The sequence below is a fragment of the Bos grunniens genome, chromosome 14 (genome assembly GCF_055505025.1).
Source record: "Bos grunniens cultivar Pamir isolate PY7600 chromosome 14, Bosgru_T2T1.0, whole genome shotgun sequence".
NCBI lineage: Eukaryota > Metazoa > Chordata > Mammalia > Artiodactyla > Bovidae > Bos > Bos grunniens.
This window is the reverse complement of record NC_141178.1, coordinates 80,781,810-80,809,284: the sequence shown is the minus strand read 5'-3', so window position 1 is coordinate 80,809,284 and position 27,475 is coordinate 80,781,810. Positions and strand designations below refer to the sequence as shown.

Here is a 27,475-nt window from a genome sequence, read left to right as displayed (position 1 = left end):
GAGAGCTAATGCAACCCATCTATAATGTAACATCCCCTTTTTCCCTAATAGATTATTTGCTTTATGTAAGGAAAGACGGCTAAAAAATACAACCATTAAAATGTCGAATCACACAGTGTTGTCAAGTCGGCCAGCTCTGGTCTAAACCCTTCCCAGGCTGGGTCCGTCCAGATCAGGAGAATACCTGGAGCTGCCACCCTCCCTGCCACACGACCCAAGGGTGGGAGGAGGAGCAGTGGGTGAGGCAGGGGAGAGAGAGGCTGCAAGACAAAGCAGAGAAGAGAGAGTTGGAAGGAAAAAAAGGCTTGAAGGCTTTCCTACCGATAACTTCGCCACACAGTTAACGTGAATGTCGGCATGGATCTATCGGACCTCCCTTAAAGCACTGCACATCTAGGCCAGAACAACCACTGGATCCTGCTCTACATCCCGGGGCAGCAAACACGCTGCCCCGTCCACTTGACCGACTGGGCTCAGAGCTGGGTCCCAGCAACACACAACGGACTCCGATGCTGGAGGTGACAGCAATGCAGGGAAAGAAGAAAAGCTTCTAACAGGGGCCAGTCCTGGGTGCTAACCAGCCTGGGCTCTCCTTCGGGTGGGCTGCGATCCCGAAACAATCCATTTGTCCCTCGACCCGGGGCCGACCGCCCAAAGTGGTCCTTTGCAGGAGAGAGGAGTGGGTGGGAAGGCCCCGGGCAGGGCCGACACACTCCCAGGGATCCTCCTGGGTGCAGGGGTCTCTCCCGCGTCAGTCCTGGATTTCAGTTCCTGAGCTCTGTGGCTGCGGCCGGCGTGGAACTGGGAGCAGGCTGGGGACCGGGTGACGACCTTGGAGGGGCTTTAAATACCTGAAGATGCTGACGAGCAGCTGCAGGGTCATCTGCTGGATCTGGCAGTTGAGCTGCTGCTGCCAGGCCCGCCTGGAGGCCCGGCCCTCGTTCACGTCTGTGCTGGCGCAGAGGTGAGCCAGGTCCAGCTCGTGGTGCAGCTGAAGGCTCTGGACCCTGGAAAGGAACAGAGGAACAGTGACCACAGCTCAGCCCACAGCACATGACCACAGCTCATGGGCAGGAGAGAGAATCCTCCAGGGAGAGCTCAACTGACCTTCCTAGGATGCTCGGAACACCTATCGATACCGGGGTAGGGGGTGGAGAGGGGATGTCATTAAAAACACATTCCGGTTGAGAGTCTATTCATGTCCCAACACAAACAGCTCATTGGCGCGGAACCCACAAAGGCCTTGTCTTTGGATCACAGGTGTTTTTGTCCAAGCTGAGTCATCCCGCCCCTCTTTTAAACACTCCCTCTTCCACGATGGCCGAAGGGTTCCCAGTGGGCCTGGGCGGGAAGGCCCTGCCCTGGAAGGTGCGGGGGCTCGAGGTGTGGCCACTCGTTCGGGGGCGGTTCTCGGGGATGGGGGCTCCCAGAGGTCTTCATCACACAGGACCCCCACCTCCCCAGCACCAGCCACGGCTGCACTTCTAGATGAAACCCTGGACACCAAGGAGAGAGTCGGAGGCTTTAAATATGCAAATAAACCCACGTGACACGTGTCTAGAGATCCGGCGGGGCAAGGGGACACGGCAAACACACACTCCGCTCAAAGCGAGGAAGACAGCATGCACAGGGCGGCCAGGCACAGGGGCGTCTTCCCACCAAATACGGTGGGTGTGTGCTCACGCACCTGGCCCCCGAGAGGAGGCCCACGGCCATGGCTTGGATGACGGTCCCAGGGTCCTTCACAGACATGCCACCAACCACGCACAGGTTAGTTCACGTTTATAAACAGCCCCTCGTGGTGAGCCTGAGATGCCACATCCCAACTCTGGGGGTCTGACCAAGCAAGAACCCTGGGAATGTTCTAGAATTCTCACAGTAACACGTGGGCAGAGGCGAGATCTCATCTTATTGGATATGCTCCACCCAAGCAAACACTTGAGAAGCTTCGTCAAACGCTGGCCAAGATCAGTCCTCAAAAATCGGGGAATGCGGACTTTGCTTATCAGAAACCCAGACGGTGAGGAATGTGGGTTTCGCCTTCTGAGTTCATACAGGGAGACACTCCACCGGGCCACCTGGCCGGGCCCCGTGAGCACGACCCAGCAGCCACGCAGGCCTCCACACCCGCAGCCCAGGCTCTGGGTGCTGTAAGACTGTTTAGGATGGGAGGACCACTGATAAAGGTGGCACTCCCATCGACTCTGCGGAGACCATCCAGGGAGAGGGAATAATCAATGCTGAACGATTTGTTCCCCAAATTCCCATGTCGGAGTCCTGACCCCCAACACCTCACAGCGTGACTATGTTTGGAGTTGGGGCCTTCAAAGAGGCAATTAAGTTAAAATGAGGTCATGAGGCTGGACCTACTCCAGTATGACGGGTGTCCTCATAAGGGGAGATTAAAACACGACGCCCCCAGGGGCACGACCACGTGAGGACACAGGGAGGAACTAGCCCTACTGGCTGACCTTGAACCTTGAACTTCCAGCCTCCAGGACTGGGAGGCAGTAGATATCTGTTCTTAGGAGGTGTTTGTTACAGCAGCCCCCGCTGACAGATACACAGTACAAGGCACAGATGAGAACAGCCAAGTTAGGGAGCCAGCGGAGGACCACCCGCTCCCTCCCCTGCTCTCAGGCTTCGGCTCTGCCTGTGTCTGACCTCCCGACAGCAGCCAAGATAAAGGGGGCCAGTGAGCACAGATGGGAGACAGCCAGTAGCAGCTGCCACGCTCACCCCTGCCCCTCACCCTGCAAGGGTCTGCCCCCGAGTTCCACACCCGGCCTGTCTGCGGTCCACACCTGGGCTGGAATACAAAAGCAGGATCTCTCCCACCACCACCTTATCAGGTTCCAAAGAGGGGAACGTCCCTCTGCAGGACCCCCCCGAGGGGGCCCGGCTCTGTCCTCGCCCGCCCTGGATCCACCTTCATCCTGGCATAAGTAGTGACCACACCTCCCCTCACTAGTCCCCGAAGACACTCGTGGGGGGGCCCCTCGCTGCCACGCCTCTCCCACCACGACAGAGGCCATGGGACCTGCGGAGCCTCACCAGTTATCACCTGCCCTCTTTGGGAAAAGCGTGTCAGGTCTGAGCTCAGCCAGTAAGGTTTAGTCACAGAGATGGCCACAACACAGTTATGGAAAAATAACAGCACTAAGAGAGAGCTCTGTGGGGGAGGAGGGGCGGGGCCAAAAGGGGAAGACAGCTGCCCGCCCAGGGAAGGGCAGGGGGTCACGCCGTCAGGGTCCCCCAGCTGACAGTCCTCGGGGCGGGGGCCGCGTCGGCTTGCTCACTATACAATACTCTGCCCGACGCACTGGACACACATCTGGTGAGTGAATGGATGAAGGAATGAGGGAATGAAGGAGAAAGGACCTCAGAGACCATGAATCCAGAAGGGGGCTGGGAGGTGTCCTGGGGCTGTGACTGTCCCCTGGTTCAGGGGCCACTCAGTGTTTAGACAGGATCAGAATAAAGACAACCAACTTTTATATTTAAGCATTCACAAATAATTTCCAAACTATTAAATACATTTTAAAAAAAAGTAAAAAAGTAAAAGTGTTAGTTGCTCAGTCGTGTCCGACTCTTTGCAACCCCTTGGACTGTAGCCTGCCAGGTTCCTCTGTCCATGGAATTCTCCAGGCAAGAATACTGGAGTAGGAAGTCATTCCCTTCTCCAGGGGATCTTTCCCACCCAGGGATGGAACCCAGCATTGCAGGCAGATTCTTTACTGTCTGAGACACCAGGGAAGCCCCATTAAATACATAAGCCATCTGTTAATATAAGGTTGGAAAAGATACTCAAACGTGGCAAGTACAGACCTGAGCAAGACCTTCCCAAACACAGACGATCTCTCCCCTTACCTCTGAATGAACGTCTGTGCGGCCAGGAGAGGGATGTCGGGAACATCAACCTCTTCATCGTTGGAGTAGGTGATGTTCCCACTGTCGATGTTTATCAGAATTAAACCATCAGCTTCCTATAAAATAAGTTTGTAAAGATCAAAGGAAGAATCTGAATTTGTATACATCTTTGAAAACACAAAGCTACATTTTGCATTCATTAAGATCAAATCATCATTAATTAAATTATTGTATATTTAATATGCACACAAAGCCTTATATTGTCTGCTCCAAAATGCAATGCTACCATGAGTCAGGTTAATAAGCTAAGGTGATTAAACATGCCTTGAGTCAAGATTCCAACACAGGAGGTCAGGCCTCCCCCACCCTGGTACAAACACTCTGGGGACTACTTCAGGGAGCCTGGAGAGGACATTCCAGAGCTCCAGCCAGAGCACCCTGACATTCAACACTCAGGGTGCCTGCTGGGCTGCCCAGCTAGCTCCCCAGCCCCAAGGACCACAGCACAGGTGGGCCCTGGGCTCAGGGAGCCAACACACTCAAGCGTTCTTGAGACATGTGTGTGGCTTACTTGTGAAGTCTTATCTGTGACGGAACATACAAATACTGAGTCACACACCTAAGTTCTGCACTTCAACTGTCCCGGGAACACGCCGCCAAACTCTCCCTGGCTTTCCTGCCGGGCCGGCCTCTCAGCGCGTGTTCCGTGTCACGTGGAGTATGCAGAAACACGTGCCCCAGAGCAGAGAACTACGCTGGAGGGGACAGGCTTCCTCAGGGCGAGAACACCCAGCTTTTACAAGGACCCTGTCCACATGCCCAGCACCATCAAGAAAACATCCAAACCCCAAACACGTTCAGTCAAGACCTGCTGCCTTGGCCTGACGCCTCCCAGAGCAGGCAGCCGCTAGGAGGACTTCCTTCACGGCTGCAGACCAGAGTCAAGTGCCTGTGCCTGCAAGCGTCCCTCCTGAAGGGACCGAACAAAGGCGGTTTTTCCCCTAACGACTAAAAAAAGAAACCCAGTTTTAACTCCAGAGCATGCCTATTTTTTCCTCATTTGCAAGAGTGACGTTTTTCCGTTCTTTCCAGGAGGTCTGAATGGCCTTTTCCCAGCGTGTTTGTCCCCGGTGAGTGAGTCACCGAGTCTGCCAAGAACACAGACATGCCGGCTCCGCCCCCAGGAGGGGCACTGTGCTCAGCTGCGCTGTGCTGCGACCGCCAGGAAGACCCGGACGACCTCCGAGGACAGAGCGGGCCGCGCAGCAACCCACTCCTCTCGGGTTCTGCGCACACTGAGACATTTTTGAAATAGCAAACACAACACTGTAAGTCAACTACATGTTAATTAAAATTAAAATGAAACAGTTACATGAGAACCCACCCTGGACCAACTACCAGTAAGCACAAGAAAAAGACCTCCACGACGCCAGTCATCCAAACCGGCCAGCAGGAGGCTGAAGCAGAAAGGCCGGTGACACGCGCTGGGGGAGGCAGGAACCCGGAGCCCTCCCCGTGCTGGAGGGACAGTGAGCCAGGTAGCTGCGGAGGGCAACAGCCTGGACATCTCTCCAGTGGCTAAACACAGTCCTAGCACTGGACCCTGCGATTTCGCCCCCAGCTGTGTACCAAGGTAAATAAATGAACGCACGTCCACACGAAGACCTGTACGTGTGTTCACAGCCGCGCCGTTCACAACAGTCAAAGCATAGAAACATCCGCAAACGTCCTCAACTCATGAATGGATAAACAACTGTGGTCTCCTCATTCAGGGCAACCCTACTGGGCAATAAAAATAAAGCGCTGCTACATGGATGAGCCTCAAAAACACACCACTAAGTTAAAGCAGCACAGAGCAGGCAGCGGTGGCCAGGGTCTGGGGGGTACGGTTGTGGTGGGGTGGCTGCTGACACAGGCAGGGTTTCTCTGTGGGCTGACCGAAAAGTCTAAAATTAGTCACCACAGCTCCACCAAGTTACTAAAAGCCATTGAGTTGTACATTTTAGTCCAGGAAACTCTGAGGTATGTAAATAGTATCTGAAAAGAAAACCATTTTAAGAAAACCCAATCTGCTCTTACTGGTGGCGATGTCCATGGCCTGAGCTCCAGTTTGAAATGCATCCCGTTGGCACAGCAGCAAAAACAGCTGCTCTTATCAAGCACCTACTGTGTGCCCCGATGCAGCCTGACGCTGCAGCCAGCAGCGTCCCATCAGGACCCAGGTCTGCCCCCGAGCGAGTAAATGCCACTGGATTCAGCAAGGCCCACAGACCCCTCGGACACCAAGCATGCACCTTCATTCATCTAGGAAGTAAGTTCACAGTACTAATGAACAGCAGAGGCTTAATCAATAAAAGTGAAAATGGAAAATACGGAACAGCATCATGGTGGCTTCCATCCACCAAGTCCAGTACCCTGCCAGGAGGGACAGGGGACATTCCTGAGCCAGAACCCTGCCAGGAGGAACGGGAGATATTCCTGAGCCAGAACCCTGCCAGGAGGAATAGGGGACATTCCTGAGCCAGAAACCTGTCAGGAGGAATGGGAGATATTCCTGAGCCAGAACCCTGGCCATGAGGGGGGGGATATTCCTGAGCCAGAACCCTGCCAGGAGGCTGCAGCCGTGCCCACTTCACAGATGAGGAGACTGAGGCTTAGCAAAGGCCAGTAAGCCACTCAGGGTCTCATAACTAGTACGCAGCAGAGGTGACCTCGACTCTGACGCCTGCCCTCACCTCCCTGCAAACCTGAGACACGGTGTCAGGTGTGACGCTCAGAGCACGGGCCCTGAGCACACCCCGAGGACAAAGAGGGCACGCCGGTGCCCTGTGCTGGAGCTGCCCCAGTCCTCTGTGCCCGCCCTCGCCGCCCAGCAGCTCCCCACGCATCCTCTCAAAGTCGTGTGACTCAGCGCTCTGAATCCAGCAGCAGGTGCTCACCTTGCTGACCTCCTCAAAGTGGTCGAGGTGGCAGCCCATGAGGAAGGAGGTCGGCGCCATGAGGAAGTCCAGCATCTGTCCGGACAGGATGGGCACGAAGGTGTGCTGCCACTGCAGCGGGTGCAGGTAGGCCATGAAGCACTCGGCCACAAGCGTCAGCAGAGCCCAGCTGGACGAGAAGAAGACGATGCGCTGCTCCGTCAGGAGGCAGCTGAGGATCTGGGGGGCAGGCGGGGGACAGCACAAGCCTGAAGCGTCGTGAGGGTGCCACCCAGGGAGGCCGGACGCAGGGCAGCTCCCCGCTGGCTCCCCCGATCCGTGGGCCAGAACCCAGACCACCCTGACCCCAACAGTGTGCTCTGCGGTGAAAGTTGGTTTTAAGCAAAAAAAGGCAGAACCTCTCTTTGACGTCCCGTTAGGTCAGTTAGCATGAGGTGCTCACAGGTGTGGAGGGCGCATACCTGTAGCACCTTCTCAGGTCTGAAGCACAGCAAGGGCAGGTGAAGGTCCAGGTCGATGAGGGGGCTTTCGGGGTCCGCTCTCGAGGGAAACACGATCTGTAGTGGTTTCATGTTAAATATCTGCAACAACCAGTTTCCATCATTGGCTCAGGGAGCTGCTTCCAGCAGAGGCCGAAAGGCACTGAAATTCACCATTTGGGCTCAGAAAGCATCTGAGTTAGAAGACACTTTCGAAGACTCATGTTGTCACCTCCAATGTCACAGAAATAAAACCATCTAGAGATAAACAGAACTCCCAGGAACGTTTCATGACAAATTGAGGACCTAACGTCTTTTGGGAATACCAGACCAACCACCTGACCTGCCTCCTGAGAAATCTGTATGCAGGTCAAGAAGCAACAGTTAGAACTGGACATGGAACAACAGACTGGTTCCAAATAGGAAAAGGAGTACGTCAAGGCTGTATATTGTCACCCTGCTTATTTAACTTATATGCAGAGTGCGTCATGAGAAACACTGGGCTGGAAGAAGCACAAGCTGGAATCAAGATTGCCAGGAGAAATATCAATAGCCTCAGATATGCAGATGACACCACCCTTATGGTAGAAAGTGAAGAACTGAAGTGTTGGGACCAGCCCAACAATGAATCGACCTGAGGGAGTGGTACCGCAGAAGAATAAGGAAAACAAGACTCAGAAATAAGGTGGGGATCAGGGGGCTGATGCCCCTCGCAGGCAAAAGCCCAGATCCTAATACTTGCGTGCTTTTTATTGCTAACATCTACTTCCTTGTAGGTGCTCTAGAGATATCTGTTTTTTACAATCTCAGATTGGGGATAAAGACATACAACGTACAGTCCTCAATATCAAACCTTCAGGCCTTTCATGACTCTGTTTAGCCCCTCAGCTAGTGACAACCTTTCTCAGCAACTCCCTCAAGGCTCCAGTAAGGAGAAGAGTCACTAACGGTTTTCCATCAGTCGCATCAGTAATTCAACATCTCGTTTTCAAGATGTTTTTCTACGATGTACTTTTTATTGCTCCCAGCCCTTTGCTTGGGCGCTATGAGAAAGTAGTTCTTATTTTTCAAAGAAGCCCTGTTAATTACAGTACAGGCCTATGCATAGCATATTCCCTACACTAAAGAGCCTCTTGATGAAAGTGAAAGAGAAGAGTGAAAAAGTTGACTTAAAACTCAATATTCAGGGACTCCCCTGGTGGTCCAGTGGCTAAGACTCTGAGCTCTCAATGCTGAGGCCCTTGGTTTGATCCCTGGTGGGGGAACTAGATCCCATATGCCACAAAAGACCCTGTGCAGCCAAAAAAAAAAAAACTCAACATTCAGAAAACTAAGATCATGGCATCTGGTCCCATCATTTCATGGCAAATAGATGGGGAAACAGTGGAAACAGTGACAGACTTTATTTTTTGGAGCTCCAAAATCACTGCAGCCGCGAAATTGAGAGACACTTGCTCCATGGAAGAAAATCTATGACCAACCTAGACAGCATATTAAAAAGCAGAGACATTACTTTGCCAACAAAGGTCTGTCTAGTCAAAGCTGTGGTTTTTCCAATAGTCATGTATGGGGGTGAGAGATGGACTATAAAGAAAGCAGAAGAATTGATGCTTTTGAACTGTGGTGTTGAAGAAGACTCTTCAGAGCCCCTTGGACTGCAGGGAGATCCAACCAGTCCATTCTAAAGGAAATCAGTCCTGAACATTCATTGGAAGGACTGATGCCGAAGCTGAAACTCCAACACTTTGGCTACCTGATGTGAAGAACTGACTCATTCAAAAAGACCCTGTTGCTGGGAAAGATTGAAGGTGGGAGGGGAAGGGGATGACAGAGGATGAGATGGTTGGATGGCATCACCAACTCAATGGACATGAGTTTGAGGAAGCTCCAGAGTTGGTGATGGACAGGGAGGCCTGGCGTGATGCAGTCCATGGGGTCCAAAGAGTTAGACACAACTGAGCGACTGAACTGAACTGAATGTCTTTCTCACCCAGACTCCCTTAAACTCTTTAAACAGCAAATTGTTCATTGACAAAACAAAGATAAACTGCCTCCCAAATATCCAGTTTGATTAGCACAAATTCTTAATCGAGCATGTTCAAACCAATCTTAACCAGTATACATTATTTGTGGTTACTACTTACTATATATTTGCTTATATTTGCAATTTAACAAAGTTCCTTGCGAGCGTGCTAAGTCACTTTACTCATGCCCGACTCTGCAACCCCATGGACTACAGCCCACCAGGCTCCTCTGTCTGTGGGATTTCCCAGGTAAGAATACTGGAGTGTGTTGCCAAGTTCTCCTCCAGGGGGTCTTTCTAACCCAGGGATTCAACCTGAGTCTCCCATGGCTCCTGCACCACAGGTGGGTTCTTTACCACCGAGCCACCGGGGACTCCCCAGAGCTCCTTAAAGATACAGAATTCAAAAAAATTTTAAGGACACTTTATCTTAGTAAATGATATTATTTTAAAATGATGCTTCAAATTCAAATCCCACATTCACAAGATGCTTATTATGTGTTAAAGGTTGAAGCAGAAGGCAGATGTGAAGGAGGAAGACAGGGTCCCTCTGAAGAGGTGGAGAGCTGGGAACAGCAGGGTTAAGCCTGCCCTGGCCTCAGGCACACAGGCACACTCAGCAAGGGCTCTTACATGGGCAGATGGGGTGTCTGACACTGGTTTGCAGTGGGTTCTGGAAAACACTGCTTAATCAGCTCCTGCATCAGATGAAACTGACCTCTTAGGTTTCTTCACAAGTTAACAGCCACAGTTCTACAACTCGCACTACAACAGATGATGGCCACCACACCAACTGGGACCCCACAGCTAATTAGACTTGTTAGTGGAGGAGCCCAGGGACAAGTCTGATCCAAACGTAGCCCATGACAAACCACGAGCCCCAGCACGCAGGCCCTGACTCAGCACTGCTGGTGATGCCAGAACATCCTTTCGTTCACTCACTGAACAGTGCTCTGCGGGGCAGCAGCCAAGTGCTGGAAATGCAGCTCTGAGCACGGCCTCTATGCTCCTGTGGCCCAGAGTCCGATGGAGGAAGTGGATGTTAAACAGAAAACAGGCACACTCAAGCCCACACTGCCGCTGTGCTGAGCTCTGCAGGAGAGCGAGAGGCCGTGCTGGACAGTGTGAGAGGGGCAGCGCTGAGACCTGGCACCCGAGCCAGGCCTGAGAGAGCGGCAGGAGCTGGAGGGGGGCCAGCACGTGCGAAGGTCCTGTGCAAGGGACGACAGGGGCCCGGTGCAGCTGGACGACAGCAAGCCAGGACTTCATGGCACAGACGGAGCCGGATGGTAACACGGAGAGGCAGGGCTGGGTGCAGGGGCCAGGGAGAAACCAGTGGGGGGTCGTAAGTCCAAAAGGAAAGTACAGAGTTTAAGGATCTCTCTATCCACTGAGCAAAGGACAGGCTGAATGCAAGGTCAGGACTGGAAGTGGAGGGTTTTTCCGGTGCTTCAGTGGTTAAGAATCCACTGTCAATGGGACATGGGTTCAGTCCCTGGTCTGGGAAGATTCCATATGCCACGGGGCAACGAAAACCCACGCATCACAACTGCCAAGCCTGTGCTCTGGAGCCCAGGAGCCACAAGTACCGAGCCTGAGCGCCGCGAGCCCACGCTCCACAACCAGAGAAGGCCATGCACGGCAACTCTGCCGACCGCAACTAAAGCCTGCTTGCAGCAACGGAGACCCAGCACAACCAAAAATAGACACGAACATAAATAAAAACTTTAAAAAACAAATGAAGTGGACAGGCCAGTGGTTCCCTAAGTCATGCAGGTGGGAGAAGCTGGTGGCCCAGAACCTCGGCGGCAGTGGAAGCAGGGGAACTACAAAGAGCTGCTGGAGGTGGACCCAGGTGTGACTGAGAGGTGGACGTGGGGCAAAGAGGCGTCCAGAAGATGCCCGCGAACCTGCCCCAAAACAACTTCCCCAGGAAGCTTTCCCACTCCAGGTGGTAGAAATGTAGGAACAAAGTATTAGTTACTCCAAGAGTCGAAGATACAGAAAACTGGTGTTAAGTACTATTTACACATGACCTATGCTCAGAGACAGACTACTACAAATTAGTAACCCTAACACTGTTCTGAACTCAGGGAGTTTGGTTCACTGCTGTAGCAGGGCCTCAGTGTGCAGGGGTTGAGTTTCTAGAACAAGAACATAAACTATGTTCTTGTTTATGTTTATGTAAAGAAAGTACCAGTTATCCACATAGTAAAGGTGACTGCCTGATACGGAAATCCAACAAGCGTTCCCCACAAGGGTTCTGAGACTGGAACCTAGACAGACAGACATCCTGCCCGCCTTGCGCCGGGAAATGTACTTGGTGGGATGTCCCTCGCAAGCAGACTGCTGGGTTTAGGGTAATACAAAAATGTATATACTTTAATAATAAATAATAATCACAAATATCCTAATAATTTCTCAACTGTCCATAATAATCAAAACATAGAAAAAACAAGATGTATAGGTAAAATCTTCCAGAAGGAACTACCAGAGTGAAATTAACATTTACTATGTACTTCAAGACATTTATTTAATACATGTTTGTTTTCAAAAAAAGGAAGCATCCCGCAGTTAAATTAGTTTGGAAATCGTTGACTCAAACAGGTTTCATCACACAGCTTAGCAGTCTGGCATGTTTCACAGAGCCCGGTTTGGGAACCCTTGTCTATCAATTAAATAACACAAGGGCACTATGAATAACAAAAAAACCAAACCACTTGCTTTTTACTAACTACACTGGACAAGAAAAAAGATCAATAAGTTAAATATAAACCTCATATTCAAGACCAAAAAAAAAGGGGGGGGATTTGTAATGTAAGTAAATTTGATGTGTTTTCTGAATAGCCAGTAATGAATTAACATGTTAACCACCAAAGGGGCCTATTACTAGCTCAATATCTGTTAATCATGAGCCACTCAGCAAAACTCAGGCCTAAATATTTGACTTTAAACTGAAATTTTATTTTTAAATTTTTAGAAGACAAATTTTCTAATTTACTTCTAGTTTCCTAACCTTTGGACACAACGCATAAAATGCTTCTGTAAGGAACTTGAGAAGCAAAATTTAAACAAAGCTAGAACTTAAAAGCATTTAAAAGAGTAAGCCATCTTCACTGATGTGGTACCTATATATAATGGACTACTACTCAGCCATAAAAACAGAATGAAATAATGTGCTCTGCAGCAACATGAATGCAACTAGAGATCGTCAGACTAAGTCAGAAAGAGAGAGACAAACACCATATGGTATCAGTTATATGTGAAACCTAAAATATGACACAAATGAAGCTATCGTGACAGAGACAGACTCACGGATGTAAGAACAGACTGGTGGATGCGAAAGGGGAGTGACTGGGGAGGGCTGGAGTGGGAATTTGGGACTATCAGATGCTATCAGATACAGAATGGATAAACAGGATCCAACAGTACAGCATAGAGAACTATATTCACTATCCTATGATAAATCAGAATGGAAGAGAATATAAAGAATGTATGTATATGTATAACTGAATCACTTTGCTATATAGCAGAAATTAACACATTGTAAATCAACTATATGTCAATTAAAAATAAATAAACCATCTTCATCATCTTACTTTTACTATTTGCAAAGAAAAAAAAACAAGATAATTCGGATTTCATTACCAAATGGAGTGGTCCAGGTGGTGGGCTAGGTATTAAAGATAGTTTTGCAGCAAAATCTTTTATGTGATTGTCAACTTCGAAATCTTTACAGAACTTCAGATGAGTCAATAAACTGAAATTGAAAGAAAAATCAAATCACAAAATAAATACAAGCATCCAATCATCGTCTTCTGTGTTGCTAATTAGAGCTGAAATCTCTGCTCCAGGAGTTGCAGGACTTCTCACCACCAGGGGAGTCCTCTGGGTGTGGGAGCCCAGAAGCCCGGCTGCCCAGGGTGCAGACTCACCAGGAGAGACAGTCCTTGAGGGCGTTGTAATAGGGGAACCTGGAGACCACGCACACCGCGAAGGGCACGAAGCAGCGGGCCGCGCTCCCGCCCGGCCCCAGCGCCTCCCAGTGCGTCTTGCCGTTGTAGAAGCAGTACTCATCCTGGAGAAAAGCAACCGCACCGTCACTTCCCGTCAAACCCTGGCAAATCCCGGTCTCCATCTTCAATGGTGCCTGCATCTCCAGAGAGAAGCCTGGACGGGGGCTGGACAGCACATCTGGCTGGTCCCGCCTGCGTCACCGCCTCACGAGAGAGAGCACCAACCTTTCCACCAACACTGACGAAGCCCGTGGGGAGCTCACTCTGAGTGAGGTGCTGGGGCTACAGAGACAGTAAGACTGGACCCTGCCTGGGAGAAGCTCGCTGCCTTCAGTGAGAGGGGTGCACAGTCAGAATACAGTGAGACACAAGAAGGGGGCCCCACTTAGGCAAAAGGCCATATTCAAGAGGGCTGGGAGCCAGGTGGGCATCGTGGACTGAGGAGGGGGCAGGAGAGGCCTCGGCCCATGATGGGGGGATGTCCGCCAGAAAAGAACACAGCAGCGGGATTCCTAAAGGCACAGCTCTCTGCACAGCTCACAAAGGGCACAATATCGGAGGGCCCACCATGTGTGTGGAGAAAACATAATTCCAAAAGATACATGCCCTCCAAGGTCCACAGCAGCACTGTTTACAGTAGCCAGGACACGGAAACAAGCTGTGTCCCTCGACAGATGAACGGATGAAGAAGAGGCGGTGAATATGCACAGTGGAATATCACTCAGCCATAAAAAAGAATGGAATAATGGCATTTGCAGTAACATGGATGGATCTAGAGGTTATCGCACTAAGCGAAGTAAGCCAGAGAAAGACAAATATCATGTGACACTGCTTCTATGTAGGATCTAAAATGATGAGACACTGAACTCATTTACAAACAGAAATAAATTCACAGAAGACAAATTTATGGTGACCCAAAGGGTAAAGGGGGAGGGATAAGTTAGGATTTGTGGATTAAAATATATATACTTCTACATATAAAATAAACAGCAAGGACCTGCTGTATAGCACAGGGAACTTTACTCAACCTCTTATAATAACCTATAAAGGAAAAGATCTTAAAAACTGTATGTATATATACATATATAACTGAATCACTTTGCCACACACTGAAACTAATACAATATTGTAAATCAACTACATCTCAATAAAAAATTTTTTTTAACTATGTAAAAAATATCAGGGACCTCTCATCTGGGCCTTAGGGGAGTATTCTTCAGGGTTGGAAGTAGGCAGCCGATTACCCTGTACATTCCAGTCCATCATGGTCCCTACAAACTCCCCAAGGCCAGCTGGGTCATACACAGTGGCCCTGCCCAGAAAACACCCCCCAAATGCTTGATGGCTGAGTCGTCTTCTCAAAACCTAAGCCCAGGCACCTGACACATGGCAAAACAACCCCAAGTTCCCTCAGCTGAGGAGTGGAGGAGCAGGATGTGGTTTATATACACCGTGGAATATCCCACAGCCGTGCAAAGGAGGGAAGCCCTGACATGTGCTCCAACATGGATGAGCTCTGAAGACATCACACTAAGTGGGAAAAAGCCAGATACAGAAGGACGCGTGTCGCATGGTTCCACCGACATGCAATGTCCAGAGCAGGCAAAGCCACAGAGGCAGAGAGCAGACGAGCAGTGGCCCAGGCTGGGGCAGCAGGGACTGGCGAGTGCTGCCAGTGAGACCCCGCCACCTTCTGGGGTGACACACATGTCCCGGAACTAGACGGTGGGGATGGTGGCTCTGCACGGCGAACGTACTGGATGCCATTGAACTACACGTTTTTAACGGTTAAAATGGTGATTGCCACGTAGTGTGTATTTCACTGCAAAATAACCCCACAACCTAGACCCGGCTTCAGAAGGAAGCTGTGTGAACCACGTACGTGCAGGGGCCGGTAGTACTGCGCCACCACGCCGTAGGTTCTGTTGCCGCAGATGTCGGTCAGCACCAGAAAGTGGACACAGTCCTCTCTGGGCTCAGAGGCCACACACAAGCCCCCTGTAGGCAGAGAAAAGGAAGAAGGAGCTTTACTCCAGCCATGTGGGGTCTGCCCTGAGGCCTGGGCTAACCATAAGCTACAGGACATGTGCCCCCCACCTCACGGTCACATGTGGCTCTTTGATGGCCAGTCATGCTAACTCCTCCAGCCGTGCAGCGCCTTCCTCAGTGCCCCACCCCCCACAGCAGCAGTGTCTCTGCGGGTGCTCTGTGCTCTGAAGCCTTCGTGAAGGGTCAGGGGGACAGGACCCCAGGCAGAACCTTCAGGCTGCACCTGGAGTAGAGACTGGGTCCCAAGCCCAGCGGGGAACGGGTGTCCCTGCCTCTGCCGGTTTTAATCCCGAAGACCAGGAAACCCCATCAACTTCTTGGCAGAGCCTCCAGACAGGCCCTTCTGTCAAGTCCTCTGACCCAAGTTCTCTACAACCGGGGAGAAAGTGAAGCCAGAACAGAAGCCCGCTCATCAGCAGGAACTGGCTCATGGAGGAAAAGGCCGGCCCATGCGTACCTGGGAAGCAGAGTTGCGGCAGAGCAAGCAGGTCCACGCCGTTGGGGATGTTCACGTCCTCAGGGTCTGGGCCCCTGGGGCCACCGGGGACGCCCTTCCCCAGCTCCACTCTGGGCCTCTCTCTCTTCTTCCGGAAGGAGCGCTTCCTGTTCTTACCCGGTGTCGTGCAGTTCGAGGCAGCCGGCTGACTGTCCTCCTTCATGACAAAAGGAGGCACGAAGACCGACAGCACCTCTGGATCCAGAAAAGACGGGCCCTTGACTCCCTTCCTCTGGGCAACCTGGGGCAGGTGGAAATGAGAGTCAGCACCGAGGCCTGTTGCTGTCCAGCCCTCATGGGAGCATCCATGGCCTGTCTTCTGGCCTCTCCAGCCCCCAAACCCCAGGCGAGTTCAGCAGCTTGTGCCTGGCTTTTCCCACCAGCAGCTCAAGATGATAAGACCTGCTTTTAGGGACTCTCAGGCGAGCAACAGACCCTCTCAGAGCCTGGTCGTTCAGCTGCTGACAGGGACACCAAACTGGTCCCTCGGCTCCAAGGCTCCGGCACCACGATAGAGACCAGAGTTCAGATCCCAGCACTATGAGAACCACAGCAGATTACTTGGCCCCTCTGAGCTTCCCTTTCAAGAGGTGAGTTCAGGGACTAAGAGAAGGGACCCAGTTCAAGTGCTCAACCCCCGTGGGCCCCCAGGAAGCTCCTGAGCCCCCTCAGAGGCTGGTGCAGAGGGTGAGCCCCGAGAAGGGCTCTGCATCTTATCAGATCCACACAGACACATTTACTGACATGTGCCTGATGCCTGCTCCTTGGAAGAAAAGCTATGACAAACCTAGACAGCATATTAAAAGCAAATATATCACTTTGCTGACAAAGGTCCATAGAGTCAAAGCTATGCTTTTTCCAGTAGGATGCTTTTTTCCAGTAGTATCCGGGTATGGATGTGAGAGTTGGACTATAAAGAAGACTGAGTGCCAAAGAATTGATGCTTTCAAACTGTGGTGCTGGAGAAGACTCTTGAGAGTCCCTTGGACTGCAAGGATATCAAACCAGTCAATCCCAAAGGAAATAAACCCTGAATGTTCATTGGAAGGACTGATGCTAAAGCTGAAGCTCTAATACTTTGGCCACCTGATGCAAAGAACTGACTCATTAAGAAAAGACCCTGATGCTGGGAAAGATTGAAGGCAGGAGGAGAAGGGGACGACAGAGGATGAGATGGTTGGATGGCATCACTGACTCAATGGTCATGAGTATGAGCAAGCTCCAGGAGATAGTGAAGGACAGGGTAGCCTGGCGTGCTGCAGACCATGGGCTCACAAAGAGTCGGACATGACTTAGCAACTGAACAACAAGACTGCCATGCCAGCCGGCCCAGCACGCATGCTGCTTGTGTCGCCTCTGACGTAGAGGGACGCAAAGGGGAGTGAGGGAGGCCCTGCTGGACACAGAGAGCAGCTGCCTCCTCCCCCATCTGCATGGCCATCCCAGCATCCACAAAAGGGGCTCTTTTAGCCTCAATTCTTTTCAGCTCTAACTTGGTCCAAGATTTTGTTAAGCTTTTATCTTTTCACCCTTCCCCCATATAACATAAGGCATCTTCTAACTCTTTCCTATCAAACTAAATACCTAAGGGAGTTCTTTCTGGTGAGTTACGACTAAACAAACACAGGCACCAGGTTGATGTCAGATCTTCCAAGGAAGGCATATGAACCTCAGTCTGTGAGTGAGGAGGTGGGGGTGCTGAGCCAGCTAAAGATAGCCAAGTTTAAAACAGGACTCTCTGGGTATAAAAGGTAGGGAAGGAAAGAGGTGGCCTGGGGCACGGTGGGGAGTGGGTATCCTAGGGCCTTTGAGGGAGCCTAGAAATGGCATGAGGAAGAACACCACTGTCACCAGAAAAATGTGACCTTGATTGGCAAAGAAGAACAGCCAGCAACAACATTTCAGTAAGAATCAGAGGTATAACAGGGGACACCTAGACTTCAAAGGACTTCTATAATAACAGCATTTTCAGTCAGGAAATACACTCTGAGCTCAACAGGCTCATGTTCATGAGATGTAATCTGAATTCAGATAAAGTTTGCTTATTCTTAGGGGGAAAAGTTAATGCCAAGGACCAGTAGGTCCTTGATCAGTAGGAACCAAGACCAAACATGGGAAATCCTTACTGTATAATTTAAAATCTTCGTGTATGAAAGGAAACCTTGTCTTCACACACGTGAAACCTTCTCTAAAACCTTCCTATCAAACTCCAGCAGTTTAGACCAATCCACTATGAACACGTGCTGGTCTACTTCCTCCTCGTGTGAGATGCTGCATCCACAGAGACTGGGGAGCGCCTCCCCTCAGGGTGCAACAGCTCCTGGAGCAGATCACAGTCCACAGCCAGAGGAATAGACAGGCCCTCTCCACACGGCATGAGACAGCTTTTGTTGTCGTCGTCGTTAGAAAAGTGAAAGTGAAAGTTGCTCAGTCGTGTCTGACTCTTTGCCACCCCAGGGACTATACAGTCCATGGAATTTTCCAGGCCAGAATACTGGAGTGGGTTGCCATGCCCTTCTCCAGGGGATTGTCCCGACTCAGGGATCGAACCTGCACCTCTTACGTCTTGCGCATTGGCAAGCTGGTTCTTCACCACTAGCACCGCCTGGGAAGCCAGACCTAAAAAAAGGTCTCTGTTTCTACTCATTACCATCCTCACTACATACTCCATGCAGGGATCCCACAGCGCACGTATCCCGGGTCAGACAGGCCCCGCACTGCTTGTGCACCCAGGCAGCAGCCGGCCCGCTTCCAAAGCCAGGGTGCCCAAGCTGCTCATGTCTCAGTCATGCTCAAGTCCTCAGTCGCCTCGATACACGCGCCTGTCACAATGCTGTGCTTCTTCCTGCTCTTTGCTCTGTGGGACAGTGCCCAGCTCATGCTTCAGCCCCCCTCCTCACCAGCGACTGCTCTTCTCTCACACTCACTGGAGGGGGCCTTTCCTCATCCTGCAGCCAGGGCCGCACGCCCCCTCCGGCCTCACGCCTGGCTCACCACCTCCTGGAATGTCACCATCCAGAGTCCACCTCCCCTCTCACAGCACCCCCAGAGCGTCGCTGCCGACACAGTGGTCCTGTGTCACCCTCAGAAGGGTGGGGTGGGGATGTGCTGCCCTCCTCTTTCTGGCCCCACGGTCAGCACACAGGATGGCCCTGTGGGGGTGCTGTTCATCCAGTCCCCTGGCACTCGTGATCTCTGGAGGCGTGCTCAGTCTGCACGGAAAATTATGCTCAAGCCCATGAACTCCCACTAGTTCCCTTCAGTCAGTGAAAGTCATGTGGCCACAACGCAGCCAACCTGGACTTGGCCGTTCCTCACACATCTGTCTTTGTTGTCCCCAAAATGGAAATCCCTGTTGTCTTCTCTGATTAGATAAGCAATACAGTCTCATTTAAAAAAAAATAGTAACAATAACAACAGGAAGGGAATGCCTCCCCCACAATCCCACGCCTCTAAAGCCATGCTCCACATCGCATGGGACACAGGCTGATCCTTTCCTAAACGTATAAACGATTTTTCATAAACGCAATCACCATATTTAAATGACTTCATTAGCCTTTCCCCATGTAACCATACAGTGTGCTGACTCCCCTGTTGACACTTTGTGCTAAGTCCTGTCTCTTTGTGACCCCACAGACTGGAGCCTACCAAGCTCCTCTGTCCATGCGCGTCTCCAGGCAAGAGCACTGGAGTGGGCTGCATGCCCTCCTCCAGGGAATCTGCTCGACCCAGGGATCAAGCCCGCATCTGTTACATCTCCTGCACTGGCAGGTGGGATCTTTAGCACCAGCGCCACCAGGGAAGCCCATGTGGACCCTCTGGGGTGTCCCACTGTGGACAGTTTAGCACTGCTTTTGCCCAGTCCCCTTCTGACAGACAGCTGGGCTGCTCTCAAGTCTGCATCACGCTAAACAACGGGCAGTTACCTGTACATGCTCGGGCATCCCCGACTCTGTAATTACACTAAACTCCTGAAAGTTCAACCTTTGACCCCAAAGGGTTCATGTTACTCTCTGATACATATTGCAACCGCCCTTCACCCGCCCCAGCCCCAGGAGGAAGACGAGGTCCTTTTTCACAGACTCCACCCAGGGTAGTTTCCTGCTCTCGTCTCCCAGACAAGAACTTACTAAAAAGTAAAAACCACAACACTCTAAATTCATTAGATGATATAAAGGCATTGATTTTCACTATGGGACTGGCTGTCATTTGTGAAATAAAACAGAAATAGAGTTGTTGTTTTTTTTAATGCTCCAGGAAAGTCCAACACAGTCACCAGTAGCCACATCTGACTACTTAAATTAATTAAAATTAAGTGAAATATAAAATTTGGTTCCTCAGTGGCACTAGCCACACTTCAGGCAGCCAGTAGCCACCTGCGGCCAGTGGCTACCACACTGTGTGGTGAAGGTGAACAGTACTGGTTGTCATCATCTAGAAAGTTCTGTCAGATGGTGCTGCTCTAGAAATTGAAAGCCAGAAGGCTTACCTCTAAAAAAAAAAACACATAAAAATGTGCTTCCATACACAAGATTTACGCCAGTCACCTACACTATGAAAGGGGCTCTGAGCACTTTTCCATCATCCTGTGACGGATTTATGATGGATGCCTTCGCATCTCTGCGTCTAGTCTCCATAGCAACCAATGAGTGGAGGGAAATGTAACTGACCACAATAACTCACTAGGGATTGAACTGCATGCTTGAATTCTTTGTCACTAACCTCAATAAAACAAACAGCACCCTATCTAAGGAATAAATAAAACAAAAAGTTAGGACACTACACTAGCCTAACATCAAACTGGTCCTGGCTCATATCTCTGGGTTTCTGTTTTCATGTGTCACCAAATAGGAATGACTGAATCAGAGACAAACGATGATTTTTAAGAAGTAAAACCTAAACCTCATTTAAAAGACTTGGAAAACAGTGGAAACAGTGGCAGACTTTATTTTTGGGGGGCTCCAAAATCACTGCAGGTGGTGACTGCAGCCATGATATGAAAAGATGCTTACTCCTTGGAAAGAAAGTTATGACCAACCTAGACGGCATATTAAAAAGCAGAGATGTTACTTTGCCAACAAAGGTCCATCTAGTTAAAGCTGTGGTTTTTCCAGTAGTCATGTTTGGACGTGAGAGTTGGACTATAAAGAAAGCTGAGTGGTGAAGAATTGATGCTTTTGAACTGTGGTGTTGGAGAAGACTCTTGAGAGTCCCTTGGACTGCAAGGAGATCCAACCAGTCCATCCTAAAGGAAATCAGTCCTGAATATTCATTGGAAGGACTGATGTTGAAGCTGAAACTCCAATACTTTGGCCACCTGATGTGAAGAGCTGACTCATTTGAAAAAACCCTATGCTGGGATAGATTGAGGGCAGGAGGAGAAGGGGACGACAGAGGATGAGATGGTTGGATGGCATCACCAACTCGGCGGACATAGGTTGGAGTAAGCTCTGGGAGTTGGTGATGGACAGGGAGGCCTCGTGTGCTGCAGTCCACGGGGTTGCAAAGAGTCGGACACGACTGAGCAAGTGATCTGAACTGAAAAGACTTGAACATTCAAAATAATATAACAGCTGAAAATAGAACTGAATGAATGATATCCTACGTTCGGTTACCTGTAACATTAATGTTGGTCTTAGAAGGAGGATGTTACTCCATCCCACCACAATGCTTTTTCTCCTGCTCCTTCAACCACTGTTCCTTCCACCGTCTGCCCAAGCCCTAACAGAAGCAAAGTATAAAAAGAGGATGAAGACTCAAATGCAGAATGGCCGACTGCCCACTTGCCTTGGGAAACGCTGTAGTCTGTTTAGCTCAGGAAAGTACCACTGTAACTACTCCAGTTGATTCATCCCTTCACATCATGGCAACTAAGAGACAGTGTTGTAATCACTAGAGACACAAGACAGCCTAACTGCAGAGAAGACCACAACCGAAACCAGGTCATTTCCCGTCAGAAGAAAAAGGGGGGAATGCCACTTGGCACTGAGAGGCAGGGAGATGGCTTGACTCAATCCACAAGGGTCAGAGGACACAATAGATCAAAGAGGGACCCAGACTGAGAGGGTTGACAGAGAGGAGGAGGGAAATGCAGAAATCGTGGAAATTGGCCTTATATAAAGCCAAGGAGTAGAGACCACTAAGCCATTACCAGACATATATCAGGATCATTTTACAACATTTAGTGCCTCTGGGTAATGTCCATTCAACCCGGCTGCCTTAAATACTCAAATGCCTTTCTCTGCCTTTCCTTAATGTCATCTGGAACCAGAGGAAAGGACCTGCTGGCGTAAGGGCAGCAGGGTCAGGGACTCTGAACACACCGGGCATCGCCACTACCAAGAGAAAAATGACAGCGTCACAGGCATCTGGGACAAGGGGGAGGGCCGCAGACCCACTCCAGAGAGAGCCAGGGCTCCGGAACTAAGAAAAAGTGAGAACACAGGGAAGAAACAAGAATGTCCCAAGCTGCCCTCCCAGAGAAAGGGATAGGAGCTTGACACTTCGGCTACCAGGGTGCAGAGCGGAGAACAGGGGGAGGCGGATTGTAAAGTGTTTTACAGAGAAAAACAGCTCCTTTCATCGCTTACCATCTAAATGCAAAATACATTAAGGCGGTCCTTAAATCTACCAAAAACATCCTTATGACCTGCCTAGAAGAGCCCCGGCACCTAGGAGACACAGAATCTGTGGAATGAGTAAAATCACTTAACAGCGGACAAAGATTTGGTCCTGGACGCCTCGGAAGTGCAGGCGGCCCGGCCGCGTCTCCACCTGGCCCAGATGGGCGTCCTGAGACGGAGAAGCCGAGCGGCCGAAGCGCTTAAGAAGCAGGCCGACGGACGCGCGCTGTCTCCAGCCGGCTCTCCGCGGTGCGCCTGCACCGGGTCCCGCCGGAGCTGTCTTCCGGAAGGAGGGGAGCGGGCGGGAGCCCCTAGCCCGCAGCCGCTCACGATTCCACCGCGGCTGGGGGGCCGGCCGGCAGCTGCTCCCACACCGGCGGCTTGAGGCGGCCGCCGCGCCGGACCTGGGCGCAGCGCCCCAGCCCCGCGGACGCCTGGGGCTCCGTGCGCACAGGCCCGTCGCCGCTGCCCCGCCCCGCCCGCGCCGTGACCGCGCCGCGCCCTCACCTGCTCCGAGCAGCGAAGGCTGTCCCGAGGGGCCCCCAGCAGCGCGCACAGCTCCAGCAACCCCGAGGGCAGCGCCGGGTGATGCGGCGCGGCCTCCGCCATGGCTGCCCCGCCGCCGCGGCCGAGGCCGACTGGGCACACCGGGCTCGGGCGCCTCGGGCCACCCGGCCCGGACTTCGGGCCGCAACCCCGCCCGCCGCTCTGCCCAGCACCCGCGCTAGCGGCAGCCGGCTGGTCCTCGGACATCGCTGTCCGCTGGGCGGGGCGCGGGGCGGGGCCAGGTGTGGGGGCGTGGCCTGGAGAGGCGGGGAGGGGAGGTCGGGGCCTATCGGAAAGGGGCGGGGCCTGTAGAGGCGGGGCAGGGAGGTTGGAGCCTATCGGAGGGGGGCGGGGCCTGGAGAGGCGAAGCGGGCAGGGCGGGGCCTGTCGGAGAGGGGCGGGGCCTGCGGGACTGGCCCGGGGCCGGGCGCGCGAGCTAGTCATTTCCTAAACGGCTCCGCGGGCTCCCGCGCGTGCGCGGCGTCTGCGAGCCCAGCTCCCCAATCCGTCAGCCTATCCTCTCCCAGCCGGCCGCCTCCGCTGCCGGGAAACCCGGAAGGGGTGGCGGGGTCGCCAGGTGGGCTCGGACCAGCCCACGAGGGCCGAGGGTGCGGGAGTCTCCTGCAAGTCCCTGAGCCCAACCCTGGAAGGAGTAAAAGGCCAGGGCCACCTCGTGCCGCCGCCGACTCCAGGAAGCCCTCCTGCAAGCAGGGCCGTGGAGTTGGCCTGGCCGGGCGTTGGATGGCAGGAAAGGCCAGCGAGCCAAGGGCGCCCGGTTAATAACTTTGCCTGCTTAACCTAAAGCTGCCCAAATCCGCTATGAGATTGAGTAAAATTCAGCAGGAAAGGGGGCGGGGTGGGCGGTGCTAGAATAGAATCCAGGGAGCGCAGGACTGAGGAGAGTCGGGGGATGGACAGAGTTCTTCCCCGACCAGCTGCAGGCCTGGCTTGTTCCCAGTGGACCGTGAGCCTCCCCAGCCACAGGCTGAGGCCAAGAGGCTGGTTTCGGTGCCCGGTCACTGGCACAGAACTCGGGGGGGACACAGGCCCCAGTCCTATTTTTGCCTCCCAGCAGACCTTGGACAGCATCTGTAAAACCGGGTGGGAAATGATGGCAAAGGAACTTTTCTAGTTCTAATAATATATGATTCTTAAAAAAAAAAAAAAACAACCCTGAAATGCTTAATAATAATGTCAAACAATAACAACAAAGCAAGGTCAAAATCGAAACAGGGTTGGGGTGGGGTGGATCCGGAGGCCAAAGGATTCCTTCAACGTTTCCAGCCTGGTGAGGCCCCACCAGCTGCAGCCTGACTCACTCGGGATTTGTGTTTCACTGTTAAGTCATCTAAGATCATGAGTCAGATCTGGCGGCTGCCCTGACATCCCTGGCCTTCATTGGTAAGCCGTGACGGGTAATGGCAGCCACTGACTTTAAAGGAAAGACCGATTTTGCTCACACTCGTCTGGCTCTCTCCACTGTGTTGGGGTTGCTGGAGGCCTCAGCGGAGGGCAGGGTGGAGTCTGTCACCTGAGAACGTGCAGTCCTCAGGAGGCCCACAGACGCTGCTGGAGGTGTGCACAGCAGAGCCGTGGGCGTGCAGGGACCTGGGCTGGCGTCTGCCCCGAGTGAGCTTGAGGTCGCATTCCTCGCCGCCCCAGCCTTGGCTTCCTGTGTGTTCACACGCTGCCGGGTGTGGCCAGGACTCAGGAGGTAAACACGAGGCAGCGATCTCGGTGGGAACCTGGTGAGGTTCACACAGGCGCAGGTGTCCCTTTTCCTTCTGCAGGTGGAAGGGTTTAAGGAGGGGAGCTTAAGAAAGTCCCACCGGGCTGTGGACGGGGCTATGCAATTCCCCCTTTTCTAGGGCCTTCCTTTCCTCATCATTAGCATTGGAGAAGGGACCAGGTGACCTTGAAAGGACTCCTAGCACCTCACTCTTGCTTTCTGATGAGCCCCTGTTGCTCATTCCCTAGGGACTTCCTAGTGCCTGCAGTAAGATTTGCCCCATTCTTGAGAGTGCTGATGGACTGGAGATAGAAATGGACGTAGCCAGCAATTGAAATCGCCAGTGCGTGAAAGGGTCACTTAGAGGCTGACATCCAGATGAGGGAAGAAGGGAGCAGCTGAGCCCAGCTGACAAGCTCACAGCCGGGGTGGGTATCACTTCAGAGTCAAGGTGAGAACTTGAGTTCTTTAAGTTGATGAGTTAAAGAACTTGCTGGCACAGTACCTGCCTGGCAACAGTCTTTCAGAAATAGTTTCCCCTCCCTCCCCTTCAGCCTGTGTAATTTGTTTACCGTTCGGCCTGGCTCTCAGGATTACTGTGCAGATCAAGCGGGAAAACAAGTATGAAAATGCTTCTGACGCAGAAATAGGAGGCACGCATACACTGTGAATTTACTAAATGACACTAAGTTGTTTGGCCACCTCATGCCAAGAGTTGACTCATTGGAAAAGACTCTGATGCTGGGAGGGATTGGGGGCAGGAGGAGAAGGGGACGACAGAGGATGAGATGGCTGGATGGCATCACTGACTCGATGGACGTGAGTCTGAGTGAACTCCGGGAGTTGGTGATGGACAGGGAGGCCCGGTGGGCTGCAGTTCATGGGGTCGCAAAGAGTCGGACACGACTGAGCGACTGAACTGAACTGAAGTTGTTTACCTTGAAATGGTTAATTTTCTGGAATGGAATTTGGATTCCATAAGTTATTTTTTAATAGTATTTATAAGGAGTGCAGTCTATCAACACTTCTTTGGGCATTTTTGTAAGGATTATATGTGAACCGTGAACTTCCTGATGTTCAAGCTGGTTTTAGAAAAGGCAGAGGAACCACAGATCAAATTGCCAACATCCGCTGGATCATGGAAAAAGCAAGAAAGTTCCAGAAAAACATCTATCTCTGCTTTATTGACTGTGCCATAGCCTTTGACTGTGTGGATCACAATAAACTATGGGAAATTCCGAAAGAGATGGGAATACCAGACCACCTGACCTGCCTCTTGAGAAATCTGTATGCAGGTCAGGAAGCAACAGTTAGAACTGGACACGGAACAACAGACTGGTTCCAAATAGGAAAAGGAGTACGTCAAGGCTGTATATTATCACCCTGCGTATTTAACTTCTATGCAGAGTACATCATGAGAAATGCTGGGCTGGAAGAAGCACAAGCTGGAATCAAGATTGCCGGGAGAAATATCAATAACCTCAGATATGCAGATGACACCACCCTTATGGCAGAAAGTGAAGAGGAACTCAAAAGCCTCTTGATGAAAGTGAAAGAGGAGAGTGGAAAAGTTGGCTTAAAGCTCAACATTCAGAAAACAAAGATCATGGCATCCGGTCCCATCACTTCATGGGAATTAGATGGGGAAACAGTGGAAACAGTGTCAGACTTTATTTTTGGGGGCTCCAAAATCACTGCAGATGGTGACTGCAGCCATGAAATTAAAAGACGCTTACTCCTTGGAAGGAAAGTTATGACCAACCTAGATAGCATATTCAAAAGCAGAGACATTACTTTGCCAACAAAGGTCCGTCTAGTCAAGGCTATGGTTTTTCCAGTGGTCATGTATGGATGTGAGAGTTGGACTGTGAAGAAAGCTGAGTGCCGAAGAATTGATGCTTTTGAACTGTGGTGTTGGAGAAGACTCCTGAGAGTCCCTTGGACTGCAAGGAGATCCAACCAGTCCATTCTGAAGGAGATCAGCCCTGGGATTTCTTTGGAAGGAATGATGCTAAAGCTGAAACTCTAGTACTTTGGCCACCTCATGTGAAGAGTTGACTCACTGGAAAAGACTCTGATGCTGGGAGGGATTGGGGGCAGGAGGAGAAGGGGACGACAGAGGATGAGATGGCCTGATGGCATCACTGACTCGATGGATGTGAGTCTGAGTGAACTCCAGGAGTTGGTGACGGACAGGGAGGCCTGGCGTGCTGCGATTCATGGGGTCTCGAAGAGTCGGACACAACTGAGCGACTGAACTGAACTGAACTGAACAATTCTTTTGAAAAAATATAGGAAATGGTGGGGGATCTTCATAGCATTGGATTTAGCAGTGCTTTGCATCTGATCTCAAAAACACAGGCAATGAAAGAAAAGTAGATGATTTCATCAAAACTAAACAGTTTTGGTGCAACAGAGGGCAATGTGGAAAAAGCAAAAAGACCATCCACAGAATAAGAGAAAATGTTTGCAAACCATATATTATCAGATATATGATTAATAGGGATTAATAGTCCATAGCTCGACAACAAAACAACGCAATTTTTTTAAATGTATAAAGGATTGAATAGATGTTTCACCAAAGAAGATATACAAAAAGTACAGGAATATGTGTTCACTAAGCACTAGAGAAATGTAAATCAAACCCCACCTCACACACACTAGGATAGCTACTATTAAAAAATAAAATAAAAAGGACTACTGTT

General features: G+C 51.3%; 1 protein-coding gene across 5 annotated transcripts in view; it reads right to left on the bottom strand.

Moving 5' to 3' along the window:
- DENND3 (DENN domain containing 3) overlaps positions 1-23,275 on the bottom strand; it is a 50,472-nt gene extending 27,197 nt beyond the window's left edge. For 2 of the 5 annotated variants that reach the window (XR_015141167.1, XR_015141168.1), the window contains exons 1-9: positions 23,003-23,275; positions 15,834-16,113; positions 15,210-15,325; positions 13,247-13,389; positions 12,960-13,071; positions 7,271-7,390; positions 6,810-7,028; positions 3,871-3,986; positions 852-1,007 (exon numbers count right to left, since the gene is read on the bottom strand). Coding sequence is in view for 3 of the 5 variants with exons in the window: in XM_086337512.1 (XP_086193638.1) it covers positions 852-1,007; positions 3,871-3,986; positions 6,810-7,028; positions 7,271-7,390; positions 12,960-13,071; positions 13,247-13,389; positions 15,210-15,325; positions 15,834-16,113; positions 23,003-23,248 (1,508 nt within the window). In the remaining 2 variants the exon portion in view is untranslated. Of the gene's footprint in view, positions 1-851; positions 1,008-3,870; positions 3,987-6,809; positions 7,029-7,270; positions 7,391-12,959; positions 13,072-13,246; positions 13,390-15,209; positions 15,326-15,833; positions 16,114-21,487; positions 22,126-23,002 lie in introns of those variants that run through there. The other 3 variants (XM_086337512.1, XM_086337513.1, XM_086337514.1) reach the window with 2 other exon arrangements.
- Between the last annotated feature and the right edge of the window lie 4,200 nt (positions 23,276-27,475).